At 33.1% G+C, this 23483-nt stretch overlaps 2 protein-coding genes across 4 annotated transcripts; one reads left to right on the top strand and one right to left on the bottom strand.

Annotated features, from left to right (window-relative positions):
- The first annotated feature begins 4562 nt into the window (after positions 1–4562).
- LOC133677314 (vacuolar protein sorting-associated protein 53 A) lies at positions 4563–15735 on the top strand. Of its 2 annotated transcripts, none has more exons than XM_062099264.1 (25): positions 4563–4765; positions 4875–4949; positions 5046–5140; positions 5386–5442; positions 5540–5690; positions 6295–6365; positions 6943–7067; positions 8010–8170; positions 8289–8430; positions 8563–8626; positions 9056–9238; positions 9332–9373; positions 9778–9882; positions 9969–10028; positions 10929–11006; positions 11580–11687; positions 11783–11848; positions 12757–12834; positions 12916–13049; positions 13133–13226; positions 13470–13547; positions 14110–14172; positions 14405–14473; positions 14563–14658; positions 15134–15735. In XM_062099264.1, the coding sequence occupies exons 2-25, from the start codon at positions 4901–4903 to the stop codon at positions 15425–15427; spliced, it is 2463 nt and encodes an 820-aa protein (XP_061955248.1). In that variant the 5' UTR covers positions 4563–4765; positions 4875–4900; the 3' UTR covers positions 15428–15735. The 2 variants fall into 2 exon arrangements, with proteins under 2 accessions (XP_061955248.1, XP_061955247.1); XM_062099263.1 differs by having other exon boundaries at positions 4564–4765; positions 4854–4949.
- A 1132-nt stretch (positions 15736–16867) lies between these two features.
- On the bottom strand, positions 16868–21618 carry LOC133677330 (DEAD-box ATP-dependent RNA helicase 53, mitochondrial-like). Of its 2 annotated transcripts, none has more exons than XM_062099304.1 (8): positions 21081–21618; positions 20647–20774; positions 20120–20531; positions 19818–19916; positions 19422–19646; positions 18788–18949; positions 17778–18285; positions 16868–17116 (listed from the first exon to the last, which is right to left on the bottom strand). In XM_062099304.1, exons 1-7 carry the CDS (start codon positions 21462–21464, stop codon positions 17821–17823), a joined length of 1875 nt encoding a protein of 624 aa, XP_061955288.1. In that variant the 5' UTR covers positions 21465–21618; the 3' UTR covers positions 16868–17116; positions 17778–17820. The 2 variants fall into 2 exon arrangements, with proteins under 2 accessions (XP_061955288.1, XP_061955289.1); XM_062099305.1 differs by lacking the exon at positions 16868–17116 and adding an exon at positions 17342–17683.
- Positions 21619–23483: the final 1865 nt, after the last annotated feature.

Genomic DNA, 23483 nt, shown 5'->3' with positions numbered 1-23483 from the left:
CCTTGTGTTGAACTGGGTTGACCCGAGCCTTGCCTCAAGTTGGCCCCCAATCCGGGTTTTAAAACTAAAACAATAATTTTTTTTATTATTATTACATTTATCCAGGTCAATCCAAGTTGACTTTCTCGACTTGTAACCTAGACATCGCTTCAGGTTAACCTTGAATTAAGTTTTAAAACTATGATAATAACCACTTTTATTCATACGTTGACCCAAGTCAATGGTCAACCTGACCCGCGACCATGATCTTGCCTCCAATTGAGTTTTAAAACTATGATAATAACTATTATTATCATTATATGTATTAGTTGGACAATTTTAGAATTTATAATTTTTTACAATGATATATTATGAATAAAAAAAAATATTATCTCTAAAAATATATCACTTTGTTACCTCCTGTTTTTGAAAATACATGAATTATCTCCAAAATTATACAAGGACAAATTTATTTTTATATAATTGTCTCTGCATTTCAACCAAACATAATTCTATTTTTATTTTCCATGTCATTTATGTCATAAAACAATCACTTGTTGCTACCTAAGTGCTTGTTTGTTTATGCGATTGCGGTTGCTTTTAAAGCAAACCGCAACTTGTAAACATCTGGTTAAGGAAAAAAAGCTACTTACTGTACATGGGTCCCACAGTTAATTGCGTGTGAAATGCAGGGAGAAGGAAAGCAGCTAATTGTTGCTTTCTTGCACGGATGAAAAGTCCAACCATGCTACACTGTTCATTGAACATAGAGCATGCCTCCACTGTTCACTGAACAGTGGAGCAGTGAATAGTGGAGCATAGCTCCACTGTTCCGGCCGGACCGGGTCCGATCCAACGTGCAAAATGCATTGAATTGAGTCTGACCCAGTAAAATAAAAAAAAATATTTTTTAATTGTGTTTTACTCGCTTGGTAACGTAGTATTTGCAGAATTTGATCGTAATTCTAATTTTGTTCCTGATTATATTTTACAAGCTATGTTGTTGCACGTGTAAGAAACTAAGAAAACTGTCGGATATATTTCAGACATGATGGAATTGTAGATAGTTGAATAGAATAATAAAAAATATTTAACTAAAAGTATTATTTATTTCATGATGTAATAACAATAGTTAAATTTATAATATTTAAATTAAAAGCCATCAATATTAATACATATATATATATATATATATATTTAAATTATTTTATAACCTCAATTTCAAAAGCATTCTTAACCAAACACATTAAACTACTTTTTGTTTAACCTTAATTTCAACCACAGTTTTAACCAAATATATATTTTTCCAAGCCAACCTCAACTAAAAGTACTTTTTATATAAAAAAAAATTTCAAACCACAACCACAATAGTAACCACAATACAAAAGTTAAATTGAGCAATCCATTTATTAAGAATTTGGATGTGGTTGCATTTTGGCAATCCATTTATTAAATTGGGAAGCAAGTCTTGCCACAAGGTTACCAAGTTACTAGTTACTACTAAGAATTTAGTAGGAGAAGGAAACATAAAATTGTCTTTGAATAATAAATACATCAATCGATTTTATTTGTTTTCGAGTTTCAAAAGCGTTTTTGAAAAAAATTAAAATTTTTTATTTTTTTTTGTTTCAAATTAATATTTTTTAGTGTTTTTAAATCATTTTGATGCGCTGATATAAAAAATAATTTTTTTTAAAAAATATATTATTTTAATACTTTTCTGAGTGAAAAATACTTTAAAAAATAACCATAATTACACTCTCAAACATTCTTATATGTATAGGATACAATTGCCATTATAAGAAAAGTGCAGGGTTAATTTTGTCTGAAAAATTGTTGGCTAAGAATAATGGGGAGAAGCGCCTTTTACATTATGTTCTTGGTGGGTGGAAAAATCTGGAGAGCTTCTTTTTCATGATTTCCAGCTTCAAATTTGTCAAAGGAAAAATGAAAAACACTTTATACTTTTTTTTTTAATTTGTAAAATCTGTGCATTTAAACACAAATTTCATCTCCATGCTCTTTTTTATTTGTTTTTCCTGGAAAAATAAAGTAATACCCAATTACTAAACACACCCTTGAATTCTTCGAACTGCAGCGCTTCAAGGCACCTTTGCCCTGATTCTTTTGGTGGCCACTCCCACAAACTGGAAAAGAAAAAATCAGCTGCTCCCAGGTGAAATTAGAGAATAAATCGGACTCTTGGAAAAATCAAGATAAAAATAGACCACATTCTATTTATACGATACGTGTTTTGTGGGTCAGATATTTTTTTATAAAAAAAATTATATATACAATTTTTTAACATGTTTTTGTAATTTAAAAAATTTAAGTTCAAATCAAAATTTTTGTGCATACATGCAATCAGATATTTTGAGAATCATATACATTAATAAATAAATAAAAAAATTATTAACAATACCTAAAAATAAAACTTAAAAAAATAAAAAAATAAATATAGATCAAAATATTTAATCTTAAAAGACGAGATATTTACTCGATTATATTTGCTAAATTTATTTATTTAAATATTTTTTTATTCAAGCAAGCGATGATAGAAATAGAGACACAAATTAAATTGATTTAATAAAATAAAAAGGGGAAAAAACACTATATAAGGATGGATATATTAGAAATATCATCTGAATATAATTTTCGTTTTATTTTTTATAAAATAAAATTCATCAATACAAAAGATAAAAAAAATATATAGATAAGTAAAAAAAACTCTTCGAATTTAAATACATAACCAAAAAAATTATAGTCATTTAAAAGAGGCACTCTAAACAAAATAAAAGAGAATATTAATATTAATATAAATTAGAGAAAATTAGAGAAAAAACCATTATTTTTTTTAAAAAAGTAAAATTCAGGCGTCGTTGGTCTCATTTTTTTTTGTTGCAATCATCCGCCCCAATTGTTTTTAAGAAAATCAGATGATGGGTCGTCTAATTTGCCTAGATTCCGGCTACTTTGGTGGACGCAAAATCAAAGATTAAGTTTTCTTTTCTAAAAACCCGTTTTCAACCAATTTTTGACCCAAAATACCTATAAAATATTTTAGAAATTGCAATAAACCTATCAATGAACTTAAAAAACCTAAAAAACCATCCTAAAAACTAAAATAAATTTGAAATCAAAAATCAATTTGGGTTCATATATTTTTTTTACGAACTTTAAAGGTAAAAAAAACATATAGCATAAACTTTTTCCGTCAAATGAAACTATTTGACACAAATATCATCTATTTTGGTGGCCTAAATCAGTATTAACGACATGTTTTTCTTTCTACTGAAATCTAACGACCTCTCTCAACTAGGGACTAAACTTAAAATTATATAATTTGTATTATTTTTTAATTTTGAGGACCAAAATATATTTTTTAAAACTTACAGTGCACCACCTATATTTGACCCCCTTTTATTTTTGTCCCTTTTTTTTAATCCCACTCTTTACTCTTTTATAAGAAATTAAAATCAATGAGGCTGAATTGCAAAAAATAAAATAAAATTGAGAATTAAATTAAAAAAATTTAAAAATTAGTAATATTTATCACGGGTTTACTTAGTGGCTGTTGTGTGTACGTTCTGAGGTTGTAATATTTAACAAAAACATGTAAAATCGATCAACATTTATCTATATATTTTACTTTGAATTCATGTATTAGTAATAGTAGATGTTTTATATCATGAAAACAAACAAAGATATATTTTAATATTTTCTCAACGTTCACTTAGAAAAATTCATGTTTATATTAAAAAAGTGATAAGAGCATTTACTTCTCTAAATGTAAAAAATATCATAGAAATCAGGTTTAATTTAAAAACAATTTTATTTTGCCATTTTTAAATAGAAAACTATATAATATGAACATAATTTATAGTGTTATGAAAACTGTTCTCAAACTTTAAGAAATAAACATATTCTATAAGTTTCTTATAAAAAAACGTGAAAACAAAGAATAAAATTGAAAAATAAAAATTATTATATATTATTAAATAGAGCCTCACCATGAAAACTCAACTAACCCAAACAGATTCAAATGATTTATCAACACTATGTAATAATAAAATAAAAATTAATTTGTCAATTATTCATTTAATTTACAGTTAATTCTTTAAAATATTTTTTATATGAAAATATAATAAAATAATATATTTTTATTTTTTAAAATTTATTTTTAATACCAATACATTAAAAAACACATAAATATTAATTTAAAATAAAAAAATATTAATTTTTTAAATATTTTTAAAACTTCTAAAAGTATATGTAAATCAAACTTTATAGAGCTTTTAAGTGTGTTTAAAAATATGGTTGTAATTATTTTTTAAAATGTTTTTTTATTTGGAAACATATTAAAATAATATTTTTTTATTTTTTAAAATTATTTTTAATATAGCATATTAAAATAATTTAAAAATATAAAAATATTAATTTAAAAAATAAATTATTTTTTAATTTTTTAAAAAACAAAAATAAATAAGTAGTAAAATTGACCAATGACAATGACCCTTCATGATCTCAGCAATAGAGGAGAACTATCACAATAATAGTAATAAAAAAAAAAAAAAAACCCGTGAAACGACAAGCCGAGAGGAGAACTACTTCATGAAAATGAAATGTTAAAATAAAAATAAAAATACATAGTATATTTTTATTTTCCCTTTCGTCAAGAAAAATTGAACGTTGAACGGTTGAAGCAAAAACTAGAAGACAGACAGAGTCCAGTGGTCGAGAGGAAGAAGAAGATCATTCCTCCAAACGACAAGTCGTTTCTCTTCAGGTAAATCACCACCCACCACTCAGATCTCACAATCACTCTCAGAAATGTAGATCTATTAAGATTTTGGTAATCGAATTCTTCTTTTTAGGTGAATTTCGGCGACGTGAAGAAATCTGGCGTTTGATTTTGTCAAAGATGGACAAGTCAAGTGCACTGGAGTATATCAACCAGATGTTTCCTACAGGTTTTCTTTTTAAGTAATTCATGTGTTAAATTTAGTGGAAATGATGTTTATATTTCGGAGTATGATTTGTTGATTGATTCGTAAATTGATACGCAGAGGCGTCTTTATCTGGAGTTGAGCCGCTGATGCAAAAGATACATAGTGAGATTCGTCGCGTAGATGCTGGAATACTGGCTGCTGTTCGGCAACAGGTCGTGAATTGTGATCTTTTGTGCGTTTTAATTGTTGGTAGTTATGCATCTGCCTTGGCATTGTGAAGTCTTGAACTATTGCTGCGGCCGAGATTTTTGTTTATTTGTTTTTGGTACTAGATGAAGGAATATTATATGTAAATGTGTTATGCATTGAGGAAATAGAGAATTAGAGGTTAGAAATTAGAAATACGCTTGTGTTTGTTTTTGATGGCTGCGGTTATGTGCATTTTGATGTGATTTAGAGCAATTCGAGAACAAAAGCGAAGGAAGATCTTGCTGCTGCTACACATGCTGTGGAGGTGAGTTGTGGGTTAAGTACACTTTATGTTTCATAAATGTGTTATTCTTGCTGGTAGACACTTGTGAATGGTTTTTAAATTTTTCCTTGATGAGTAGGAACTCATGTACAAGATTCGGGAAATAAAATCCAAGGCTGAGCAGAGTGAGACAATGGTTCAGGAAATATGTCGTGACATCAAGAAGTTGGATTTTGCAAAGAAGCATATAACAACCACAATTACAGCTCTGCATCGTCTCACCATGTTAGGTTGGTCATGCCAATAAAAACCCATTGCTGTAATTGGAACTATTAGTATGCAATAACTGGTGATTTTTTTTATTGTTATTATTAACTACATCAAGCTTGTTGGAATAAGTCATTCAAATTGGATTGGTAGAGGTGTTGAGATGAGTTCTTGCAAGTTGATCAATATGATATTTTATTGCAAGGAAAAATTAAACTTGAAAAATAAAAAATAGCATTATATAGATCGGAAGTATTGGTGGAACTTCTGATTGTGGTAAACTTTACCTTTCATGTATAAGTTGTTTTATTGAAACAGAATCAAATAAAACGTGAAAAAATCCCTGGAAAACTGGTATTTCGATCTCATGTGCAAATGCTTGTTTTCATCAAAACATGTTAATTTTTCATCATCTATATCCTAGCACATTGGTGCACCTTTCTGAGCATCACACCTTGTCTTACTTCCAAAAGTCCCATCCTTAGGGGAGATGCAGTATTGTGAAATGCAACACCTTTTTCACTCTAGAGAAAGCAAAAGTAAAATGTGACGAATCCTTTAATATTTTATTTGAACATTTAGTGCATAAATTGGTGATATAACATATGTTTTTCGGTTCTATGACAGTGTCTGCTGTTGAGCAGCTTCAAGTAATGGCTTCCAAACGGCAATATAAGGAGGCAGCTGCCCAGCTGGAGGTACCTAATCTGCTAGGGCATCATTTTATTTTTCTATTTTGGTGATTAAGAGGTGCTTTACTTTTTGTGTATCCAGTTGAACATTATCTCAATGATTTTCCTTTTCTCTTATTTCTGTGATTTCAGATAGAGACTAATGTATGTTTCCATTGCTTAAATGAGTTTTTCTTTTTTTTGGCTCAATGCTTTCCATTGGGGATGAACATGTGAATATCTTAGGACTTGTGCAAATGAGTGAACTGCTCCTTTGCAGTCATTTACTAACTTACTGGGACCACAACATTGAGACATAGGAGACTTGTAATTCTCATAAACTTCAGTATAAATGAATCGACATCCTTGAAATTTTTTTAGAAGGCCCATTGTTTACCCATTTGAATCTTCACCATGCGAACACCCTTGGAAACTGAAGCTTTTTGATTATCAATTTCATGTCTTATATCTGGTCTCTACTGTCTCAGTTGTATGATGTATTGTCTATGGATCTGAATGTATTTCAAATATTTTTGGAGCTCTTTGCTGTTACTCTTTTGATTTGCATTTTGTTTAAAACACACTGGTTCATGATGAATTCCAGGCAGTAAATCAATTATGCAGTCATTTTGAAGCCTATAGGGATATACCAAAGATCACAGAGCTCAGGGAGAAGTTCAAAAATATTAAGCAATTACTCAAGTCACATGTATTTTCTGATTTCTCAAGGTATGCTCTTCTGTTTCTTGATTGATGCACTTGTTTTTCACGATGAGAAATTGGAGATTTTTAGCAGGGATTACAAATTTAAGTAAACCACACAAACCTGATAGGACCTAACCTTTGCCTGCGAACAGGACAACCAATGCCTGGGTATGCTACTCAAAGATAATGATTTGAATGCCTATCCTCTGCTGTTGTGCTTGCCTTTTCTATCTGCATGCCTTGAACTTGAAGTATCTATGTTCAAGAATTTATTACAAACCAGTAGGATTTTGGACTCGAGATTAATACCTACTAGGTTTGTGATTTGATTTCTGGGTACACATAATGCGCTTTAAAACCAGTTAAGTATGGTTTTAAACTATGCATGTGATTTGATATTTCTTTTGTGCATTATGTAAAAGTTGTAGATGATGTGCATCTTGATTTTAATCTGTAATTTCCCCCCCGTGTTTGTAAAAGATATGTGAGCTGTTATAATATAATATTCAAAGCTGAGTTTCTCTTACACTAATTTGCTTTTATATTTTGTTCTGTTTTAATGTGCATATATTTTTGTTATTAATATACAATGAGTAATTTTCTTTTTGTAATTAAAATATATGGTGACTGTTTTCTGGCTTTCAAGTCGGCTAACTGACCCACCCATCATGTTATATCCAATTGAAGAATAATATGCTTTTCAACTTTTTTTAACTGCTGTGGATGTTTAAAACTTTTGCACAGTTCATCTCATTTATAACCTAAATTTTGACTTAGAGCTCTCTAGAAGACAAAACCAATGAAAAAAAGTAAAATGAAAGAGAGCGAGCTGTTTCCAAAAGGCTGATAAATAGAAAGAAGAGCAACTAATCATATTCATGTTTCAAGTACTTTTCCATTGTCTACCTCTCTTGAGATACACACTATCTATGTTTATTTCTCTTTTTCTGTGTTATTTTATCTCAGCTTAGGTACTGGAAAAGAAACAGAGGAAGCTAATTTACTTCAGCATTTATCTGATGCATGCTTAGTTGTTGATGCTTTAGAGCCATCTGTGAGGGAAGAGTTGGTAAATAATTTTTGCAGCAGGGAGCTCACTTCTTACGAACAGATCTTTGAAGGAGCTGGTCTGTTGCTCTTATAATCCTTTTCTGTTGCGCCATTTTATTATGTCCGTATCTTTTTTTAATGCCATGCTTTTGTATATCCTTAATTTTGAAATTTCCATGTTCTCTATATGACCAGAACTAGCTAAGCTGGATAAAACCGAACGAAGATATGCGTGGATCAAACGTCGGATAAGAACAAATGAGGATACATGGAAGATCTTTCCTCCCTCATGGCATGTTCCTTACCGGCTCTGTATCCAATTCTGTAAGAAGACAAGGTGGGTCATTGTATTTTGGCATTAAACTTTTTTCGAGTATGAGTAACATTATCTTTATGGAATAACAGCAGTGCTTTATTTGTAGGATAATAATGTAGATAACTATAAAGTTTGTTTTCAATGTGTTTACAGAAAGCAGCTTGAGGTTATACTTGATTATCTCAAAGAGAAGCCTGATGTTGGAACCTTGTTGATGGTAACCATTCTTTTGTTGATACATGTTGCTGATTTTTTCTTGAAACAAGTCACAGTATAGCAGTAGATATTGTATTGAGTGTTACTTTACTCTTCATTTTCCATGCCAAAGAAATTTTTTTCATAGTGATTTCTCTGGTATTGCTGATTTTTATTTTTCAGGCTCTGTTTTGAGTAATTTTATCTTTATTTTAAGCAATTTGTAGCAAGTTTTTACTTGAATTGCTATGCAGCTCCATCAAGCTTTAATCCCTAAGAGACTGCGTCACCACACAAAACCTTCATTTTGCTCTATCTAATATCTTGGATAATTCCTTGGCAATGTTAATCATGTTTAATTTCTTTAGCATGTATTTTTTGTCAATTCTTTATTTCTTTATGACAGTTTGACCTCTCCTGATGTTATCTATGCTCTGAAAATTGTCTAAAGGCACTACAAAGAACTCGTGAATTTGAGGACGAATTGGCCGAGAAATTTGGAGGAGGCACTCGAAGTAGAGAGATTGGAAATGAGATTGAAGAAATTGGTAAAGAAAATAATGGTCAAAATGTGTCAGATATTCGAAAGAAATATGAAAAAAAGTTTGCTGCAAACCAAGGGAGCGTGCCTGAAGTATGCATTGAATACTGCCTGATAAGTAATTAAAATGAGTTAAAATGGGCTATCAAGTTAATTGTCTCCCCTTCTGGTGTTCTGTGCTTGCAGGAGAAGGATGGAAATAAAGATTTGTCAGTGCCAGGAGCTGGGGTAGATATTCTCCTTATATGTTTCCATTACACATGGTTTAATAATTAAATATGCTTTATGATATGCATGGCTATTAATGCATATGCTGCATTGGACAAAAATTTGAAATTGATGGTGATTTCCAAGCCCATTAGGAACATCTTATTATGAAGTCTCTTAGTTGTTGAGCCAAAATAGATTGTAGATTGACTATTATTCAGGGCTACAAGAATGATAAAAAAGATCCTCTGCTTGGATGCATCATGAAATTTTAATTCAATAAATATCTCCCTTTCAGCTCTCTGATATTCGGATCTTAGGATATTCATGTGGTCTTTCTGATTCAATTTTGATATTGACATTTTTTTACCTTGCTACAGATTTTCTAAATTCTTGACAATTGTCTGTGCTCATTGATTTTGCAGTTTAACTTCCATGGAATCATATCATCTTGTTTTGAACCTCATTTGATAGTATATATCGAACTGGAACAGAAAACACTGATGGAGAATCTGGAAAAACTTGTTCAGGTTGTTTGGCTATATCACTTCTCTACATATGCATCTTGAAATGGCCTTGTGCTTATTTTTCAATGAACTGTAATTTCTTATCACAGGAGGAAACATGGGATATCGAGGAGGGTGGTCAGAATAATGTCTTAACAAGTAGCATGCAGGTAAGCAGCTGGACATAAATTGTATTTCTCATCATTACTGTAACCACAATGTATTAACAGTAGTTATATATAATTTACAGATACCTGGCAGATGATTCCATGGTAGTTAATATACCTTATTAGCATGTTTTTTGCACTGCTAACTAAATATTACACCCTTTTAGTTGTTTTCTCTTTTAGAACAAGTTGACTTATTTTCCTGGTGTGAGTTTCCTGTAATCGTTAATCATTATGCATTTATTTGCATTCAATTTACTTCTCCAGATTGTGGAAGTGTAGATGGAAAACACATATATTAGGTTGCTAGTGAAGCATAACTGGTATAACAAGCATATACCTTATTATGCTAGTGTTATCTGCCTTGCATCAATCTCCAAAATTCTTCCCTTTCAGGCTGTAGTCATTTAAATGCTTCTTATACTGTTCATTTTGCATTACGAGTGAAGTCTCAATCATTTCTAGATAGAATTTCTTGTAATCTTAGTTTTTCTTAAATGTGCAATTGACTAGATGCCTTTTCTTAGTGGCAGTGTTTTTTCCTTTTCAATTTATTTTTTGATCGATTATAATAATTAATAGTGGAAGAATAATGTTAACGGGGCCAGGTTATCAGACAGCCAACTGAATTATTCTCTCAATTGCTTATTGTAGTCTCAATAGGAATATTTTGTATGAACTGTCAACATTTCTGCTTGCCATTTAGTGTTCGATCCATGCATCATGTGTTTACAGATCTGCAATTTGGATTGTATCTGGAAAGGCATGCTCTTGCCAAAGCAAGGTGCTGAAATGGCGATGAAATGGTTACCTTAACACTTGATCCTGCGCCTATGCATGTCTGCTTAAGAATTTCACTGTAGCTTTGTATTCCAATGACATGGAACCCTGTTGTGTTTTCAGTTGTTTCTTATAATCAAGAGGAGTTTAAAGAGGTGTAGTAATCTCACAAAGAACCAGACATTATTAAATTTGTTCAAGGTACCTCATCTGAATCCATATCTTGGTTTTCATTTATTATTGTCAGTGTTACAGTTGTAATAATTCAATATCTTAAATATTTGAATATAGAAATGCATTTTGAATTTATATGCACATGGGTGGTGACAGGATATTAAAGAGAATTTTTCTAATTTCATGTAACATATACATGTCATTTGGAAACTATCACGAAAAATCTCTTTTCTATCCCATCAATGTACCTTGGAAAGTTTATGATTTTAGGTTAGTTTCCTAAAGCTTTCATACTAAACAAGAAACAATAACAATTCTAATGATTAATTTCATTGGAAGCTGTGAAAGCAGTTAAAAACAATTCAGACTTCAGTTGCTCAAATAGTTTCTCTTAGTCAGCAAGGCATTCCAAGAGGTTGGAACTTGTGTGGTTGCTATTGCAGAATAGGTGATTTCAAGTTTTAAACCATATCTTAATTGTAAAATGGATTCTACAGATTGTCTTGTGTTCAACTGACCTTGAAGCTGATGAGATGGCCTCTGTCATATGAGTATAGAAAATATTGGAGTTAGCTTATCCTATTTTCCTTACATCATTAGGTATTTGAAAGAGTTCTCAAAGCATATGCAGCAAAGCTTAAAGCAAGACTACCTAAGGGTGGTATGGGGATTGTTGCAGCAGCCACGGGTATGGATGGACAAATAAAGGTATCAGCATACATATCAGAATTTCATAATTGCTTAAATCAGGTTATCTTTTACATAAACTACTTGTTTTTTGCTTATAATTTCACTTTGGACAGACATCTGACAGAGATGAAAGGGTGATTTGTTTCATTGTCAATTCAGCTGAATACTGCCAAATAACGGTCAGTCAGTTTCTCTATTTGTTACTTTTCTCTGCAATTGTTTTGTATTGCATGTCTGTCTATCTTCCCATGTCATTGGTTGGCAGAAGTATATGTGAAGGACAAAAAAATTGAATCTCCAGAAAAACCCCAACCATAATTCATTATCTAAGGTGTTTTTGTTTTTCCCATTTTCTTTAACTAGTTAGAGCAAAGCCACCTACACAAGAAAAATAAGTTCCAAGGTTGCAATAAATCATGAACCAACATTTACAACTCTATATCTGAAGCCCCATTAGTTATATGATGACATTCAGTAGATTTGCAATGCATGACCTTTTGAATAGGAATTAAAAAAGAAACAGTAAATGGAAGTGGACAAAGGAGTTTTCTCAACTGGTGATACCAAAGCGTGGTCCATGAACAACAGTCAACTGGTCTGACTAGAGGCATTTCAATTGTTGACTTTGAGTTTGAAAAGTATAATAATCAAAATGGATACTGATGGTATTAGTTTCCTGAAATCAAAACCATGTTTTGTATCAAAATCAGTAACAAGAATTTGGCCTTTATAGCTGACCTAATTGTAAGTTTCAGGAAAAGATGTTTCAGCGGTTATGATTCGAGTGGCTCATCATAATTGAAGTGTCAGTTGCCTATGTGCTATTGTACATTTACCAAGCTTCGTCACTGTGTTTTTCTGATGCACCAAACTGCAATATTGGGTGTTCAGTCATGCTTTCCAATACAGGCAGCATGTAAATGCTATTAATGAAGCCTATTCTCAAAAACATTTAAGTTTGTTTGATGCTTGCTTCTTCTGATTGGAAGTGGTGGACGTACCATCAGCATCAAGTTGGCTATTCATTTGTCCTTGCTACAGGTGATACTTTGAAGTCTTCATAATCTTGCTTTAATTTTCTTGACAGTCCGGTGAACTGGCTGAAAGTGTATCCAAAATAATCGATCATCAATTAGCTACTGGAGTGGATATGTCAGCAGTTGAGGTACTACCCATCCATCTATAGATTCTGTCATAGAAATTCTGCTTTTCATATATATAGCACGGGAGTCTTTCGATTGTGCAGGAAGAATTTTCAGGGCTTATTACAGAGGCATTAATGACCCTAGTACATGGCCTGGAAACTAAATTTGATGCTGAAATGGCTGCAATGACACGTGTTCCATGGGCAACACTTGAAAGTGTTGGCGACCAATCAGAGTAATCTGCATTGTTTAAAATTCTAATCTTGAATACTTGTGTTGGATACAAATTCCATAAATAACAGAACTATCTTTCTGCAGGTATGTGAATGGCATAAATATGATCCTCTCAAGCAGCATTCCAGCACTAGGAAGACTTCTTTCACCGATACATTTCCAGTACTTCTTGGACAAGGTGATTAGAGTGGGAGCGTTCATGATGAACATGGTCTTAGAAACCTAGTGCATTATTTACTGTAGATCATTATTTGCTTTCTTTTTCCCATTTATGGCACGTTATGTTTTTTTATCTAACTTAATGTCACATTCAGCATCATTTATTGAGGGTGATGCCACCCTTTGCTTTGGTTATCCCATGAATTTGCATGGTTAATACATCTCTTCCACACAAAGTGATCATTTTGAAATTTTTGTGCAGCTTGCATCATCCCTTGGCCCTCGCTTCTTTGCCAACATTTTCAAATGCAAGCAAATATCAGAAACTGGAGCCCAACAAGTAAGGACTATTTTGATTGTTTCTTTTTTCTCTTCCATGATTTAGCTTGTTGCCTTCAATGACTAAAATTCAAGGATTGGTAATTCATGCATCTAGCAAATAACACAGCTGTTAGTTACATTATGGGATGCAAGGTTTTCTTTGTTTTGGCATTTGGGTTGCATCCCATGCACCAACTGAAATTTATTTTTGTCTTGAATATTTTTTTCTTCTATGAAATTCAAATTTCTTGGTCTATGCATTAGTGCATGCAAACTAGTTGACAATTTAAGCTTGTAATTTGTATAAAAGATTTGCATGGTGTTTGTTAAGCTGGAGCACCTAGTCTGCTATTTATTGATTTAGCTGTCTATTTTTCCTTTTTAAATCTATGTTGTAGTCTATCTTATCAGAAAACTTCTATACAATCAGATGAGTGAGATTGGATTTTTTTTTAATGGCTTCTTGCCTTTGAAAAGATTATACAAGTAAGAAAATAATGGCTTAAAAAAAAATCCTTGGAACCATGTTATTTATTGTTTAATGTAATTCAGATATTACAAATGGCATGATGCAATTGCAGATGCTTCTAGATACCCAAGCTGTCAAGACAATTCTTCTGGAGGTTCCTTCCCTTGGTCGACAGGTGAGTTAGCTCTCCCATATAAACATTTGTACATTACGCATGGTCAAAGAGCAGTGGTAGAATTTAAGAATTTGGATACTGTTTGGATTGAAGCCTTCCAGCTTTGGAAGGTGCTATACTTCAGTAACCATAGCTCTTATCGAGCCTTATTGCCCAGATCTACAGAATATGATTTTATGGGCCTTGTTGCCCAAACTAAACTGTTTTTCTCTGTTTTATTTTGTTGAAACAGACATCAAGTGCCGCTAGCTATTCAAAGTTTGTGAGCCGTGAGATGAGTAAAGCTGAAGCACTTTTGAAGGTTTGTAATGAACTTTATGATGGTTTTTACTTTACAGCTCATTTGCAGTAATTTTTTTTTTCTAATACAAAGTAATTTTCATTTTACAGGTTATACTCTCCCCAGTTGATTCTGTGGCAGATACATATAGGGCACTGCTACCAGAGGGAACACCAATGGAGTTTCAGCGAATTCTGGAGCTAAAGGTTACTTGTTCTCTCGCTCTTTTCTTTCATTTCCTTTTTTCCCCCTTGGGAAGAGACTAATGCAATTTGATTCCGCATAGAGGCCAAAAGGTATTAACCTCGTGTGGATTCGGTTCAACTTTTTTTTCATTTGGTTTTTACTTCTCTAGGAAGTAAAACTGCGTGATTTTATGCGCGTGCTTAATTAGGAACACAAGTTTTATTTCCACTTAAAAATGAGAAAGGAATGCATATTTGGTTCCACAATCATGGATACTTTTACCTGTCAAATTTCGGTATATGGCAATTCCTGCTTTCTAGTTGTGTGGTAACGCAATTTCTATAAAAATCAACAGGTTCAAATTCTGTGTTTACTCCAACGACTTTCAAGTTTCTGGAACACCTCAGTAGTTAAACCTTTTCAAGCAAGTCTGACATTTTTTTAAAATCAAATTTCTTTGTTCTGACGCACTCTTCATCATGATTGGTTGATCAGGGTCTTAAAAAAGCAGATCAGCAGACTATACTTGACGACTTCAACAAGCACAGCCCTGCAATTACTCAACCTTCAATTGCACCATCTGTCGCACCAGCTGCCCCCCTGGTTCCTGCAACTCCTGCAATTGCCAACTCAACAGCTGGATTTATTGCTTCCCGAGAAGATGTACTTACTAGAGCTGCTGCACTTGGACGCGGTGCCGCCACAACCGGTTTCAAACGGTTCCTTGCTCTAACTGAAGCAGCAAAAGACCGGAAGGATGGCCCGTTTAGGAAACTCTTCAATGCATGAAATTCACACAATATTGTACATGTACATGAGGCACTTGTTCATCTTTCGTTTTTCTGTAAGTTCATAGGTTTCATCACTTTTTGGTCACATAATGATGTCAACAGCTACCTATAAATTTTGTGTACGAGAAAAGAGTCGGTTCTTCAGAAAATTCCCCTCCATATGCCCCTTTCGGCTACAAGAGTATAAGGTAAAAGTTGAAGCCAAGCCATATTTTGCCCTGCATGAATGCTGGTTAACTTGCAGTATGTTTGTAAGGTTCTGAATTGAAATTTGTAGGTTTTAATAAAATTTCATTTTTAGAATTATCTTGAGAGTCAATAATTGAATTTCAAATAGAATTTAATTTTTAAAAATGATACAAAGTAAATTAGAGATCAATTTAATATTAAAATTAGCTTTTCTAAAATATTTACCTCTTTTTTTGTCTTCCAAAAAAAGATGATGAAATTAATATAAAAAATAAATTGATTTGAATTCTATTTATTTTAAATATATAAATTTATTTATCAATTGTATTCAAATTGAATTAATTATTCAATAATTAAATTATAATAAGGAATTTGAATTGGTTTCAAATAACCCGTTACTCATCTCCTAATTATTCTGTCATCTCTCAGGAGGGAAACCACGCAAGCTGCCTGTCTAGGTATCGGCCTTTTATCATGTTTATTTTTTACATTGACAAGGAGGGATCAGCCGGAGCCACCACCGGTTACTTGTCTCCTTCCATAGCTTGAAACCAGCAGTTTTCGTCATAGTTTTAGATTGGCTTTTAGGTCCGTGAGGGTTCTTGATTTAAGATTACACGCGCGCGCACGAGATCCGTAGCGTTGTTTTCCTCTTATTTAAATAAGAGAGATGAATCAAAAAATTTAATCAAATACTTAGACGATGATTAAAAATTTTTGCTAGTTATTTTAGGATGATTATAACTGATTTGAACCTGAGTTATTTATCAATTGGACCCAGATTGCACTGGGTCTTAGGATCCAAAATTTGGCAAACACTTCTATTTTACCGGAACCAAGACCCACCAAAGGTAGCCTGAAAATAGACCGAATTTTATGATTATAATTGGACGTGTCAAAAAAAATTATATAAGAAAATGCAAGGATAATTTTTTTAAAAAAATATATATATATATTTTTGATAATTTTTAAATAAATTAACGATACTTCATCTTTCCTGACTCAAAATAGTTACCAAACCAAACGTGATATATACAATGGATAAAAGGTGATCAACAAAACGAACAACGATTGTGCATTTTTCAAAATATCATAAAATATTTTACAAATAAACATTTTTTGAATGGAAAGAAATTCCTGGAAAATAGATTAATAAAGTTGACAGTAGGATTGTCGGCAACTGTTAATATTGGTTCAAGTGGTTCTCAGGGGAAAAAAAAATGGTGAGGCAGAGAAACAGCTGGGAAAATTTCCTAAACTAGAAAGCTAGATTACATATAAAAGCTCCTGTAATTATCTTAATGACAGTCACCTTGTTTTTCACTTCATAATATAAACAGCAAACCATTTGCTTTTTTAAATTAAAAATAGCTAAACCTATTAGCAACCATTCCTCTCACCAACTGAAGCCCAGAGAGTTGCCACACGCAGCCCTTCTTCTGCACACAACTGTATCCTGATCTCCATTTTCTTTCGTATGCAATTCTTGCCTCTTCATCTGTGATGCAAGCCATTAGATGTTATAGAATACCAATCTTTCGAGTGCAAGCAATTGACAAGGTGATCTCTTAGGTTGTGTTTGTTTAGAGACAGGAACATGTCTTCCTATGACTTTTGTTTTGAAAAGACGTAATTCACTTCAAAACTATTTTGGAAACGGTTTATTTAGTCTCTATCTCCGTCCCTTTCATCAAACGCATTTCTATCACGTAACCACAAGTAATTAGGACAAAAGGAGACCGGGGCTGCAAATGATCATCCCCATAAAAACTCAAATGATCAAATGGAGAGGCAGAGATCACCACCACAGTGCAAATAGGTGTATGGGATTCCCAACTAAGGGTTACTAGTTGAAGGGAAATGCTCCAAGTCCTCTTACCTCAAATGTTTTTTGCACTACAGATGTGTAAAGCCATTAATTTGATAGTTCTACTTTAGGTATTAAGAGCTCAGTACAAGATTGTCCTACGGAGTACTTTAGTAGTTGATTGAAGAAAGACACAATATCAGCAGGTGTTCAACTAATAGATAAATGGCACATCGTCTGGACTCCTTGGGATTGCATCTATTAGAAAATTCACACATGGAACTACTCAAGTTAAAATATTATGTTTACCAAGGGAGCAGTGAGAAGAGTTTGGTAGGAGCAAGTGTTATACCATTTCATGAAGTCAGAATTGTATTCTCTTGCTGTTCATGCCATCACTTCCTGGAGTCTCCAAAGCCCGCAGATTGTCTAAAATGATAATCATTCTGTGATCTATTGGTTAGGCCTGAATTGTTGCCAAATCCATTAGAACGGCCTGAACCAGAGTCCCCAAAACTGCTAGAACAGCCTGAACCGAAGTCACCAAAACTGCTAGAACGGCCTGAACCGAAGTCCCCAAAATTACTGGAGCGGTCTGTTCTTGACTCGCCAAAGTTACTAGAGCGGCCAAAATTCCCTGATTGGTTTCTGTTATAGCCATTGCGACTTGATCCTGAAAATTGACCATCAGAGCGGCCAAAACCAGAATTCCTAAAGCCTTGCCCAGATCCATAATTCCCCTGACCACCATATCGACCACCATCACCAAATCCTCTTGGACTTCCAAATGAGTTAAATCGTCCACGACCCATGTCATTGTACATGTCTATGCTTTCACCATCAACAGCAATCTTAGGGAGCTGAAAAACACCACAATCAGGACACCATTTTTGATCGAGGTCAATCAAAAATAGAACACACATACTGAACACACATGTGGAACCTCGTAAAAACCAGAACATGCACATTGCAAAGGACTCCCACACCACATACATGGAAGCAGCTACATCAAAGTTGTGCATCAACTTGTATTGAACAAAAATAGAAAAAATAAAAAGGATGCTCTCAAAAGTTATGGCATGGATCCTTGTGGAATGGAGGTCAGTACACTACTAATGTGGCAATCAGCATATACTTACTTCCAGGTTATGTATATTTACTCAATTAGATAGAACTGGGCATGAATCACATAAAAAAGCCTGTCATGATCTGTACATTGCATGAGTCTGATTCTAAAAATGCTGGTGTAAACTATATGCATGTCATTTTCTGAAAATTCACAATTGAAACTTGGTGACCTGGCATTTTACACATCCAAAACAATTGAAACATAAAGATGGGTTAAAGGAGATTGATGGTTACCTCTAAAAATTTGCACCCTGTGTCGCGTTCAATTATACGGACTTGCCTGCTCTCATCTTGAGTATAAATAAGAATTGCAGTTCCTTTCTTCCCAGCACGACCAGTACGGCCAGATCGATGAACAAAAGTCTCTGAACATCTTGGAAGTGCATAATGTATTATCTGAGCAAACAGTGGATGGGAATGCAAATGAGAACATAAGAATGCAATGGCAGGCCAAGGAATGACAACTTGCTAAATAGCTATTTGAGTTGCTTACAATTGGTTTCAAAATATAGTTGACACATGGAATATTTCGAAGAATATGATCTTCTGTGTTTGTTATGGATGATGGTTTGAGAAATTTGGGGACTTGGGAGCAAGAATTTAAGGTATGAAGCCTTAGGGTCTCGTAGTTTTGAAAGAACTTGAACCAAATTAAGTTAGAAGATCAGAAAAAAAGCTTTCAATACATGGAATTGTGAGATCGAATTGCAGATGTTATAGGAAGCCACTTAAGACAGAAGTATAGCAACAGAAGGACAGAATTTGGAGGCTACATGTTGCATAACATTAAAGCTAAAGCTCTCCTCTACAATCAACTAATTATTTGTACCAGAACTACAACAGTACGATGTGAAATAATATAGCTCACCAGATCAACATTAGGGACATCAAGACCACGTGCCGCAACATCAGTGGCGACTAAAATATTGAAATGCCCCTCTCGGAAGCCTGAAAGTGTCCTTTCTCTCACACTCTGTGAAATATCACCATGCAAAGCCTCACATTTATAGGTTTTTGCCATGGCATATGCTAATCGATCAGCATCACGCTTTGTTTCAGTGAAAACAATGCACTTTCCTCCTTTAGCATGTTCCTAAGAAAATACATATCCGAAGTTGAGAGAGCAAAATTGTTGATAGGGTGAAACTGACAGGAACAATCATTATTAAGTTTCTCCATCATGTGCAGTTCGCCTGATAGAAGCTCATTAAGAGGTTTAGGAAAAATAAAAAAACGACAACCAATAGGAGCTCATGAGACATACTGTAATCAGAGGACCAAGAATCGATGCTTTTGCATACAAGTCTGAGGCAATTGAATAGAGGGTAATTCCGTCAGCCAGCTTTTTATCAGAATCTCCGACCTAAAATACATTTTATTCGTTAGAAACTGCAAGCAGTAATGAAACAATGTCGCACAAACACATCAACAACAGAAACTACTCAACCATGCAGATAAAAATAAAGGCCCAGGCTTTGCAGAAACCCGGTCAACACTAATATCACATAAGAAATTATGGTGCCCACATACATCTATTCAACTCTCCATGCAAATCCCCATACTTACAAGATCAATAGTCAGAGGATCTTTTAGATACTTCCTAACAAGTTCTCTGATCCAACTTGGCATTGTAGCAGAGAAGCACATACTATGCCGTTTCCGAGGCACACTCAACAAGATTGTCTCAATATCATCAACAAATCCCACACCAAGCATCTGATCAGCTTCATCAAGGACAACATGCTGAACTTCTGACAAAACCAGTGAGCCCCTCTTCATCAGATCAATAATACGACCAGGTGTGCCAACAACAACATCAACACCATATTCAAGATCCCTCATTTGTCGTGAAATAGGAGTACCCCCATATAAACAAGTGATATCCAAACTAGGTGCAGCCTCACGAAACTCCTTCTCTACTTGTCTTGCAAGTTCTCTTGTTGGAGCCATAACTATTCCCAATGGGTACCTCCCTCTCCTACACAAACCCAACGCAAACCAGCCAAGTAAAAAACCCAAAAAAACAAGGAAATCAAATTCAATCAAAATAAAATCCACCTGTGGCAGTAAATTAACACAATAAATGAACAAACCCGTGTTGCGCATTGAATTGTAAAATTTTATCAAGTATAGGAATTCCAAAAGCAAGTGTTTTTCCTGTTCCAGTTCGAGCTCGACCAAACATGTCCTTCCCTTGCATAGCCGGTTCAAGCACAGCTCTCTACATTTAAAAAAAAAAAAAACAGAAAACAGGGAAAAAAAATCAAACTTCTTTCATTCAATTATTAACTAAAAAAATTCATTGAAATAATATAATTACCAACAAAGTATCAAAATTTAATTAAAATACTAAAAAAACTTTAATGTAATTGTTCACAAAAAAATTATAAGAAATAAATTTCCCAGTAAATATAAAAATCGCAAAGTTAATCAAATTTTCATTTAATCACAAGAAAAAACCAAAACTTTAATTAATATTACAAAAACCCAAATTTTCATTTCCTTAAAACGGAAATGATAAAATTACCTGAATGGGAAACAATTTCGTGATCCCTTTTTTAGCTAAAGCGCCGACAATCTCTTGAGAAATCCCTAATCTTGAAATTTCAAGCCCCTCTTCATTCCCTTTCCCTTCATCATAGCCATAATCAGGTACAGCGTTAAAAGTTTCAGTCACCGAACTCGCCTTAAAATCCAACGGCCCAGATTTGACATGAAAGTCTCTAGCTTTGATTAGAGAAACAAGAAAAGAAGAAAAGGGTCTAATCTCACCGGAGAGGGACCCGTTTCTGAGAGGAATTGGTGACGCGGTGGTCGTTAATTGGTGTTGTAGAAGGGCTGCGAGGGCTAAAGCCCGATTTGGGGCTAGTACAGAAGAAGAAGATGTTCTTCTTAGAACTGTTGATATCATTTTTAGGGTTTTGGAAATTTGAGTGAGAAACCCTAAATCTGATTCGGGGATTTCTTAGGGTTTAAGAGGAACGAAGAGTGGCGGAGACTGGAGAGAGGGGTTTGCCAAGGTTTTACGAGGGAGTGAAGCGATAGGGAAGATATTTACGATGGTTTGATCATGTGGTATTCAGAGGGTTTAAGAGTTGGTGCAATATCATTTTGGTTTTTGACACGTGGAAAAAGTTCCAGCGGGGCCGATTTTAATTGCCTTGAAAAAGAATGAATTGAGCGGAGGGGTAGAGATTAAAAATATTATAAATAAAGGGGAAAAGGGTGTGAATTTTAGGATTATTTTGTGCAAGTTTTTTTTTTTTTACAAAAATTCCCAATCAATAAATGGAGGGGTAGAGATTAAAAATGTTGCAAGTAAAAGGGAAAAAGGGTGAAGTTTAGGATTATTTTGTTATTTTATATTTTTCTATTTATAGAATATTTATAGATTGATTGATGAAGAGTTGATTATATTTTTTTTATTGCAAGTCAATCTACTAATATTGTTGAAGATTTTATAACCTTACAAGCATTACTTATAATCCATTAATAATTAAATATTCAAAATATCGGCTTGTTCACAAAGTCATATGAATAATATACACATATACATATACTAAAATAAATAGCTTTTGAAATTAAATGTGTTGATATTAATATCATAGTCAAATTCTTGAATAATATTAATTTTTTTAATATATATAATTTAAATCTCACCTTTATTATTATCAGAGGGATACATTTAAACATCATAAATTTTATGGATATAATATTCAGGTTAGAATAACTCATTAAAAAATCATTTATTTTTATATTTAAAATTATATTTTAATATGTTTGGTTTGAAAAAAATATCAAATTAATAATTTTTTAATGTTTTATGATAGTATTAAAAATAAAAAAAAATAATTTAATACCAACTCCACTCTAAAAGTTTAAATTGGTGAATGAGTAGTTTTGATATTGCTCGGCTTCAAGCGTAGCCTGTATGAACAAGGGAGAGACCCTATACACTATGCGATCCAAGAAACAAGAGGAGAAATCCAACGGCCCACTCTCTGTATTTCTTCAAGCATTCAATCTTGTTATGTTTCGGCTGGATTTCCTTGTAGTATATAAATGTTGTTTGAGGCTATTTAAAAATAATAGTTCTATTTTATAAAATCTTGAATTTGAAAGATAGTATAATTATTAACTCGATGATTGATTTTAATAAAATACTAAAATATCAATATCCAAGTTAATTATTTTAGTTAAAATAGTGTTGTTTTGTGTTTTTTTTCTTTTAAATATTCTTAAAGTTAATCTAATAGGGTAAATATATCACTAAAAATCTAGTTAAATCAATCAAGTTTCACTACCAAATTTTTTTTTTCTAAAGCAGTTTAAAACCCAAACTGGACGAACTTTGAGTCACAAATTTTATTCATGGGTTAATTTGTTGGTCTCAATAGATTTAATAACTACGAGGACCCCTTATCATAGAGACTTGAACAACGTCAGAAGAATTTATTATTATTTTTATTTATATACTAAAATAGGCGTGATTTTAACTGCATTTATTGTGTAAAATTTTATTTATTTCATCAGTTTGGTTTTAATAGCCAGACTCAAAACTAATCACCAACCCCAAGTGTTTTAGGTCTGGTTTGATTGTCATACTCACAACTCTTGGGTCATGCATTGCTAATAAACTCAAGTATCTTTGGTCTGCTCGCTCGTCACACCCAACTGCCTTGGGTCTTGTATAACTATCAGATCTAAGCCTATTAAATTTAGTATAGCCACCAGATTTAAGGCTCATAATTCTTGGTTTTGACATGGTTGCCATCAAAGTTATCAGACCCGCTTGTCCTGATGGGTCAACCCAAGACCTGAGTAACTCAAGGCTTTGGGCGAGTCTGTTTCATTCAAAATCTGGGCCTGCAATTGGTCCAGAGAAAACCAGTCAATCTGCCGGGTCAACTAGGAACTCGAGCACTACTTC

Source organism: Populus nigra, chromosome 17 (genome assembly GCF_951802175.1).
Source record: "Populus nigra chromosome 17, ddPopNigr1.1, whole genome shotgun sequence".
Classification (NCBI taxonomy): Eukaryota; Viridiplantae; Streptophyta; class Magnoliopsida; order Malpighiales; family Salicaceae; genus Populus; species Populus nigra.
The sequence above is the reverse complement of the archived record's forward strand: the minus strand, read 5'-3'. Positions and strand labels throughout refer to the sequence as shown.

Excerpts from the sequence above, each read along its gene's own strand:
- LOC133677330 (XM_062099304.1), bottom strand. The coding sequence starts at position 21,464 with ATGATATCAACAGTTCTAAGAAGAACATCTTCTTCTTCTGTACTAGCC. Across the intron at positions 20,775-21,080 it reads CGAAATTGTTTCCCATTCAG|AGAGCTGTGCTTGAACCGGC; the intron begins GTAATTTTATCA and ends TTTTAAATGTAG. Across the intron at positions 19,647-19,817 it reads TTCTTGGTCCTCTGATTACA|GAACATGCTAAAGGAGGAAA; the intron begins GTATGTCTCATG and ends GTATTTTCTTAG.
- LOC133677314 (XM_062099264.1), top strand. The coding sequence starts at position 4,901 with ATGGACAAGTCAAGTGCACTGGAGTATATCAACCAGATGTTTCCTACA. Across the intron at positions 9,883-9,968 it reads ATCTGGAAAAACTTGTTCAG|GAGGAAACATGGGATATCGA; the intron begins GTTGTTTGGCTA and ends TTCTTATCACAG. Across the intron at positions 13,548-14,109 it reads CAGAAACTGGAGCCCAACAA|ATGCTTCTAGATACCCAAGC; the intron begins GTAAGGACTATT and ends ATGCAATTGCAG.